The sequence below is a fragment of the Alosa pseudoharengus genome, unplaced genomic scaffold (genome assembly GCF_046254945.1).
Source record: "Alosa pseudoharengus isolate Yale_2024_CS ecotype anadromous, Long Island Sound unplaced genomic scaffold, YU_APseudo_1.1 YU_APseudo_1.1_scf_14, whole genome shotgun sequence".
Taxonomy (NCBI): Eukaryota; Metazoa; Chordata; class Actinopteri; order Clupeiformes; family Clupeidae; genus Alosa; species Alosa pseudoharengus.
The window spans coordinates 25,796,821-25,805,942 of NW_027468609.1; the positions used below are offsets into that span (position 1 = coordinate 25,796,821).

Below are 9,122 nucleotides of genomic sequence, written 5' to 3' on the forward strand. Positions count from 1 at the left end.
TTCAGCTATATTTCTGAAGAAGACATTGTGTTGCCTCAGGCCTGCAGCACATCTTTTGAAATTTGATTTGAAATAATCAAATATGTCTTAAAGTTAATTCATAAAGTAACTTTCTTTGCATTAGTTTGATTCCCAATCAAGATACATTGCTAATAATTACTTGACATTGTTAATATGGACTTCTGGAAAGTTCTGAAATGCAAAATAATAGAATTTGTATCATGTGGTAAAATATGCAATTAATTGCGATTAACTATAGAAATTCAGCGATTAATTGTGATTAAGAAAAAAATAATAATTTGACAGCCCTAATATATATATATATGTATATATATGTAAATGTATATTTACTGTATGCACACACTTCTTCTACTTCATTTCTTGCATCATTATTAGAGAGGGGAGGAGATGAAAAGACCAGTGGTATGTATGTCAACCACTTCCTGTTTTGCAACATTGTCTATTTTGCCTCCTGAGATCATGAATGCTTCAATCAACAGCTCAAACACTGCCCTCATTTCCAAAGGGGAGATAGCTGGCATTGCCATTCGTGCCCTCTGCTTCCTTTTAGGCATGTGTGGCCACATAACAGTTATCATGGTCCTTGTGCGCAATTTCAAGAGGGAAAACTTCACTCTGCAACTGATGCTGAACTTGGCAGCCTCGGACACCCTGTCCTTGGCAACATTACCTTTGTGGATGTTCAACCTTCTCTTGGGCTGGACCATGGACCTCCATTTGTGCCCATTCTTCATCTTTGTTACCCACACCGCTATTCACGCCAGTGCGGTTATTGTGACCCTGATGAGCGTGCAGAGGTACGTGGTGGTCCTGTACCGTCCGCAATGGTCCAGACTCGGGAAACGAGGAGAGTGCAGCATGTTGGTGTTCGTATGGGTACTGGCTGGTGCTCTTGCCTTCTCTCCTGCGGTCACTTACGGCGTCATCCAGGATGGAACCAAGCAGAAATGTGAGCAGGTCTTTAGATCTGAGGAACAGAAAGTGGGGGTTCTTCTGCTAGAGACTGTGGTTTTGTTCATTGTGCCATTTACCACACTTATGGTTTCCTACCTTTGTCTGCAAAAGAAGGTTAGCAAAAAATCCATGGGGTCGCATCAGAAGTTGGCCATTCTGGTGACCATGATTGTGGTGACTTTCTTTATTTTCTGCATACCGTATCACATAGTCAATGTAATGATAATGGTTGCCCCTTTGGAAGAACCGGTCCAGTTGGTGCGGAGGGTCGCCTACAGGGGACCCAGACGAGTGGTTCAGGGAATCGTGTTCCTCTACAGCTGTGTCAATCCTCTGCTGTATGCCTTTAATTATCGCAGCCTCCGGGCTGAAAACGCAGGAACTGATCAACACCCCACAGGCTTCGACTGAAAACGCAGGAACTGATCAACACCCCACAGGCTTCGACTGAAAACGCAGGAACTGATCAACACCCCACAGGCTTCGACTGACGCTCTCAGTTCTCAAGTTCTATTTACATGATAACTTTTAAATTAATGTTTCAATTGTAACCTTGTAACTCTCTTTTTTTACACTGTAACTAGTGTTTTTTCTATTTCTCTTCAATCTTTAAATCATGCAAACTAGACTTAAACACAGCATAGTGCTTATAGTAGTGTACATGTTTTGACTCAGTGGTAGTGTAGTGGTTAAGGACTTGGGCTAGCGTGCAGTAGCCTGAAAGCTGTGTGTTCAATTCCCGGTTTCCAATGTTATGCCCTTGTAACAAAGTTGACGTAAGTCACTGTGTCTGCTGAATGAATAAATGTAATGTGTAGTGATGCAAATCTTTTGGTATAAAGAGGAAATATTCTGATTATCTTCCAAGATTCTTCCCTTTTTTCACGAAAGGTTTGTAAACTGTGTAAACTGAAGACTGCTATTATTGTTTTGTGTTGTTTTGTATTGTGTACTGTATGTATGTTCTACTGTGTCATACGGCTCCTACAGACAGTTGCGTTCCGTCAACGCATGCCAGTGGGTGTTCCTGACGGTAGCTATGCAAATGACTTGAGGTATAACCGTAATTTGATTGGTTGGTGCCGTCAGTCGATTGGCTTGATTGGCCGGTGCCGTCTGTCGGTGCAGCAACAGCTGAACTTCTCAACCCGAGCGGCGGGAGAAACACGACGCAATGGACCCACAATTCAGTTCGGCAACGGATGATGTGAGCCCATGTAAAGTGAATGGGATGCAACACGCGCAGCTGTGTGTAGGAGCCGTTATTGCTTTTGACGGAGAGTGCATCAGTGGCTCTGTCAGCTCTGTAAAGCCAACAACCTACAACTTTATCACCTAAATGGTTGCCGTCAGCCTGAGACCAGATGAAAATAAAACCCAAAAACAAGTTTCTCACTTCCATCAGTTCAGTTAAGGCCATGTTTAAAAGGGGAAGTGGAGGCTACATGTGTACTATAAAGAGAAATAGGGTGACCACTAACCAGACAGAAAAGGGGAGCAAGTTATGTCTAAAAGTGAGGACATGTGAAGTTGGCTATCAAGAGACTATCAAACCACATTACAAAGACGAAGTTCATCCAAGGGTAGGCAACAAAGCCACGTCGGCGTCCGTTTTGCAGTCTTCTTCGAAACTACAATCTGACTACATTAGAAGCGACGGGGAGACGAAGCACCCACCAAACGACCCAGAAAATGTTGTAGAACCATCAGAACGACTCTCAACCTGCATAATTAGGGTCATTTTGCCAAAATTGTTGCATAGTGCTTCTTTAAGGATATTAAACTTTAACTTGTTTAGTGGCCTGGGGTTACCCAACACCCCATCAACACCCAGTCAAGGTATCACATTAAAAATAGGTGGTCACATTTTGCAAAAATGCTAATTATTTATTGGGTGCTGCTGGAGAATTTGGGGTCCATGACATAAAATACTTTTGGGCCTCCCAAATGCTAAGGAGGTCCGGGGGCATGCTCCACTGTGCCGAAAATGTTGAAAAATAACCCTTTAAATGATGACTTCTGGTGAATTTTGTGGAAACTAATTGATAAATTGACTTAAAATATATTACATGCATTGATAGCATATTACTATACAGCCTTTAAAAACCTACATAGGTTGTTATATTCAACTCATTTTAAGCAAGTCTATTGAGAGTTTAATCTCATCACATACTATCTCCTGCAGCAAGCTTTGAATAATGTAAAGGTCACACCTAATCTCGTAAATTACCCCACTAATAATGCTCTGAATGGTACGAAACTTCTACAGTAGTACAAATATGTTCTGTACTCATAAAACGAGGCATTAGAAAGTTGGTAACACTTTACGGTAAGGGTACATGAATTATCATGAATTCATGCATGAATTAATTAACAGAGTGTCTATTTACACCCCTGGTACAAATAGCCTTGGCCACACAGCTGAGCTCAGGGCCGGCCCGAGGCATAAGCGAACTAAGCGGCTGCTTGGGACCCCATGGCCACCAGGGGGCCCCCAATGGAGTTTCTTTCTTACACAAATCGAGTTTCTTTCTTTCTTTTTTTTTTACATAATAAATAACGTAAACAAGTGACATTGTAACGGGTACCGTAGCAACGGCACCGTGGTGAACAGATTGACTCCTGTAACACAGGAGAGAAACGAGGAGACAGCGTGTCAGGTTCAAGCTCTCTGCAGTAATTTATTTAAGAATCTTCTTCAGCAAATACATCTCTATTGTTAATAATCTTTTTATGTTTCACATATTGCATATTCAATGTCTTTTTAACATTACAATGAATTTCAGTGTCCATGTCAATACAAAATCGATAATACAATAAATTGTGTTCAAATAAAAGACAATAATTCTGAATATTATTACACAAATACACAATACAAAAATACAACACTTTTGTGGTCGTCACACACTCCCCGGCAAAAAGAAATGGGTCTCACCATTTTCTGCTCAACTTTTCTTAACTAAAATTCTCTTTTCTCTTCCTAACAGGCAACAGGAACTGGTAATATGTATGGTGGTGATGTTAAGGTGTAAGGCATGTATGTAAATGGGGGGTAAAGGGTAGAATAGGGGTTGAATGAATATGTTTGTGTGGGATAGGATATAAGTAAGTGCATAGGTTGGGTAGTATGAGGTACAGTGTAAGCAGGTGATTGTAAGTTTGTGTTTGTCATATTAGCAGTGGCTTGTGTTGTCAGTTTGGGCTGACCGAGGTTCTCGTATGTGAAGATCTGTCTAGGTCGTCGGTCCCGACTTGACCTCCTGACCTCTGTCTGGTTGTCTGGCACCGTATGGGCTAGAGGCTGTTCCTCCTGGATGGGCTCTGGGGCCTCGTCATATCCATCTTGTTCCCCTGGTCCAGCAACAACAGACTGGTCTTCATCCTGTCCGGGTTCCTCTATCTCTGCGTCTCTTTCAGGCACCAGGTCTGCTTCAGGTAAGTAGTTTATCCTAACTCTCTCTTCTCCCTGTGCAGGTACTGGAGTTGGGCGACTCAGAGTGATGACAGGTCGTTGTTGTGGGGCTACAGCAGGTATCTTCTGTATCCTTTCTGCTGGTACCCTCAGCCAATAACGATGGCCATCTGAGTCATCATCAGAATCTGAGTCTGAATCTGATTCTTCCTGCATGTCTGCACGTTCTGAGATGTTGGTACGTCGAGTCTGGCGTTTCCTTTGTGTTCTCTTTTCAGGAGCGACAAGGCATGGAGGAGCTTCAACTGGAAGGTCATTTGCTAATAACAGCAGATTGCGGTGTAGTGTTCTTGTCTTCTTCTTGTCCCCAGACTCAGGGTACACTACGTACACTGGGTTATCCGCGAACTGTTCCTTAACAACGTAGATGGACTTCTCCCAGTATGTACGTAGTTTTCCGGGTCCACCACGCTCACTGAGGCTCCTTACTAAGACCCTATCGCCAGGCTGTAGTACCACTCCTCTTGCTTTCTTGTCGTAAAGCACTTTGCCCTTGTCACTGGCCTGTTTGCTATTCTCACTGGCAATTCGATAAGCTTCAGACATCTGCTTTGCCCACTTCTTTGCATATCCCTTTGGCGAGTCAGGCTCTGTGTCTTCAACCAGCCCAAACAGTAAATCAATGGGAAGGCGAGGATGACGGCCATAAAGAAGAAAGAAGGGTGAGAAGCCTGTCGACTCGTGCCAAGTACAGTTGTACGCATGTACAACTTGTGGAATTTGATCTTTCTATCTTTCCTTTTCTTTCTCTGGCAAGGTTCTTAACATCTGGAGTATCGTCCGATTAAACCGTTCCGCAGGGTTTCCCTGGGGATGGTATGGTGATGTTCTTGAGTGACGAATACCTGACAGCTGTTGAAGTGTACGAAAGAGCTCATTCTCAAATTCACGGCCTTGGTCGTGGTGTAACTTTGATGGATATCCGAAGCGGAGGACGAAATCATTAAAGATGCGCTCAGCTGCCGTCTTCCCACTCTTATTCTTTGTTGGATAAGCCTGAGCGAATCTTGTAAAATGATCAACGACCACAAGGATATATTCATAGCCACCCCGGCTGGTCTCTAGATGTAAATAGTCGATACACACCAACTCTAGTGGCGAGCTTGATGTGATACTACCCATTGGAGCGCGAACATGAGTAACTGGCTTCTTGGACTTTATGCATGGACATTTCTTAGTGATATGGTCCTCGATCTCTCTCGCCATAAAAGGCCAGTAGAATCTCTCTCTGGCGAGGTTAAGGACCCTTTCTGTGCCAACATGGGCCATTTCGTTATGGAGTTTTTTCAGGACAAGGTCTTTGTACTTGGCAGGGAGCACCAACTGTTTCCTTTCATTAGCACACCTGTACAGGAGACCATTCTCCAAGACTAGCTTTCCCCATTCATGGAATAGTCTTCTGGTGGCTCCACTAGCAGCTTTCCGTATCTGGTCAGTTAAAGGTGTACCAGCCTCTTTTAACTTGATCATTCCACTGATGGCTTCATCTGCATGTTGTGCTTCCACAAGCTCATCATGGCTGATGGCATTTAGGTGATCGAAGGAGGGGGACTGTTCAGCTTGGGAGGAGATGTTGAGAGCTGCCACCCAGGCTACATCTTTCTGTTTGGCTACTTTACTTCCATCCCATACAGCGCGAACCACGTCTTCGGGACACTCTTTGGTTCAGGACTCAGCATAAGTCTCATTGTCTAAAGGGAGACGTGACAGCGTGTCAGCATCTATGTTAGACTTTCCTGGTCTATATTTTATGTCGAATCTGAAATCGGAGAGTTCCCCAACCCACTGATGGCCTACAGCATTTAGCTTTGCTGTGGTCATTACGTAGGTCAGTGGATTGTTGTCTGTGTATATCGTGAAGTGAGGTGTATAAAATAAGTAATCTCTAAACTTTTCACATTCAGCCCACTTCAGGGCAAGGAACTCTAATTTCCCACTATGCAGATGATAGTTTCGCTCGGCTGCAGTTAAAGTCCTAGACCCGTACCCAATAACTCTCAACTTGCCATCCTGGTGTTGATAAAGAATCGCGCCCAGCCCCTGGTCTGAAGCATCGGTGTGTAATACAAAAGGCGAGTTGAAGTTGGGGTATCCTAACACGGGGGGGCTAACAAGGAGAGACACGAGTCGGTCAAGGGCTTTCTGGTGTATGGCGGCCCACTCTACAGGTGTTCTAGATGGTAGTTGTGGACCTTTGCTTTTACCACACGCTACAACTGCTTGTCCTGGCTTGACTTGTAGTAGCTCATAAATGGGCTTTGCTATCCTAGAAAAGTCCTGAATGTAGGAACGGTAATAGCCCAGGAACCCGGTGAGTTTCCTCACATCTCCAACTGTCTGCGGTGTCCTGCTGGCTAACGACCGCACTGCATCCAGGTCTTTGGGATCGATCCTCACTCCCTGAGCTGACACAAGACGACCCACGTATCTTACTTCCTGTCGAAAAAGCTCACATTTTTCAGGTCTCAGCTTTACCCCATGTCTCTGAAGTGCTTGGAGTACTTTGCGGACCCCTTCCACGTGCTCGTCAAAGGTTTTTGCATAGCAGAGTACGTCGTCAAGATACGGGAGACAGCAATCATCTCTCAAGGAACCCAACATCTCTTCCATACTCCGCTGGAAGGCCGCGGGGGCGTTAGAGAGGCCAAATGGGATACGAACCCATTCATACAGCCCCCAGGGGGTAATGAAAGCAGTGAGGCGCTGGGAGTCTTTGGCGATAAAACCCTGATGATAGGCCTTTCCTGTGGTCGAGGATGCTGAACCAGGAATAGCCACCGAGGGTGTCAGTCAGGTCTTGTATCCTAGGTAAGGGATGTCGATCAGGGATGGTCTTCTGATTCAAGAGACGATAATCTATACATAGGCGGAGTGTACCGTCTTTTTTTCGGACGCAGACCACTGGTGCAGCATAAGAGGACTTTGATTTGACAATCCAGCCTTTCATGAGCAGATCTTGTACATACTCTTTCACCTCTTTGAACAGTGGTTTGGGGACCGATGAGTAGGCTCTCTGCACTGGGATCTCGTCTTTGAGGGTGATTGACATCTGTAAACTAAGAATACATCCAATATCATGACTGTCTCGTGCGAAAACAGCTGATTCCTCCCACAGCATTTTCCTGACTTTCTCTTGTTCCTCCTCACTAAGGTGGCTGAGATCCACAGGAGGCTGCCACAAGGCTGGAGCAGTTTGAGCAGCTGGTGTTGTCGCGGCGCTAACTACTACTACTCTGGGCCTAGAACTCTCTAGTGAATTGGTCTCAATCACCCTAGCCACAGTCTGGACGCTACCAAGAGCTGTCTTCCTTGGTATAGTGACAGAATGTTTTGTGCTATTTTTCACTGGTATAATGACATAAGGTCTCTTTGCAGTCTGTATTTCTAGTAGGCCCTCCTCAATCTCAAGCTCTGTGAGATGGGCACTGTTTTCATCAGGTTCAAACAAGAGAAGAGGGTCTGACTGATCTACAGCGGATGGGATCTGACACTTAACCCAGGCTACTTGTCCGGCTGGAACTGCAGTGTCGTAATTGCCAGTTCTTAACAGTCTCTGATACATGGAGGGTTTGTCAGTCTGGATGAAGTTCACCAACAGCTCAACTTTGTCAGCAGGGGCAGATATTGCATCAGAAAGGAGCGTGGTGAGGGCTGGAACAAGTTCTGCTGGTCGATTCTGAATCACTTCCTCTAGCACATTGAATCCAAGTAGTGGCTGTGCAAGCGGGATGCTACAAATGAGGAAAGGCACCATGATAGATTGGCTAAGAGCACCATTTCCACTGAAGCTGACTGCAATGAGGACCCAGCCATCAAAAGGGAGGATTTCTCCATTCACAGCATGTACTTCCAGCTCTTCTTTCTCATCAAATATTTCACTAAGTGGCCTAATGGGTGCGTCTGGTAGATACTTCTCTTTCCAGCTTTTATCAATCATGCTCACCTGAGCTCCAGTGTCTAGTAAGGCGTCGACTGTCAAGCCATTAAGGTCACATCGCGCAAGGGCTTTGGCTCCTATAAACTTGGCCAGGCGCCTACTTGTTTGGGTGGGTAGAGAAAGGGGGGATTGGGGATTAGCTTGTTCATTGTTTTCTTTTGGTCTCTGATTCCCTAAACTTGTCTTTATATGACTCTCAGAGCCCCATACGTTACACTCAGCACTGTGGGACTGAATGTGAAGCCCGGTCACTGCTTGTCCCGTGGCAGGGACCGGTTCCAGTTTTCCTGACGCTTGGGCTTTTTCAAGCAGCCTACTGCTCTGTGCCCGTCTCCACCACAGTAAAAACAATGAGTGCATCCTGGGCGATTCTGTTCGAGGCAATTAGCACAGCTATATGATCTGGTTTTCTTTTGATCCACTTGGCAATGATGGCAAGATTCTGGGTTTTGCACCTGCTGTGGTCGTTGCAGCAGTTCAACTTTATTCATTAACTCCTCAACTTTCTCAGTTAACTGTTGGAGTGCATCAGTCTTTGGCTGTTTATCTTGAGAATCTTTCTTTGTGCTACTGCCTTGTACTGCTGCAACTTCAAGCTCTGTGCTATGCACGCTTACTTGTTTCTGCTTCATAACTGATCCTAAACGTCTCTGTCTTTCATTCTCAGTATTTGTTATCTTCATCATTTGTTTTAAGATTGTCTCATCAGACACACTGCTATCTGAGAGATATGGTTTA

At 44.8% G+C, this 9,122-nt stretch overlaps 1 protein-coding gene across 1 annotated transcript; it reads left to right on the forward strand.

Annotated features, from left to right (window-relative positions):
- Positions 1 to 480: 480 nt before the first annotated feature.
- On the forward strand, positions 481 to 1,386 carry LOC143122624 (leukotriene B4 receptor 1-like). The gene has a single exon (XM_076283404.1). The coding sequence runs from the start codon at positions 481 to 483 to the stop codon at positions 1,384 to 1,386; it is 906 nt and encodes a 301-aa protein (XP_076139519.1).
- Positions 1,387 to 9,122: the final 7,736 nt, after the last annotated feature.

Bases quoted from the DNA above. Each gene is read 5' to 3' on its own strand.
- LOC143122624 (XM_076283404.1), top strand. From the start codon at position 481: ATGAATGCTTCAATCAACAGCTCAAACACTGCCCTCATTTCCAAAGGG.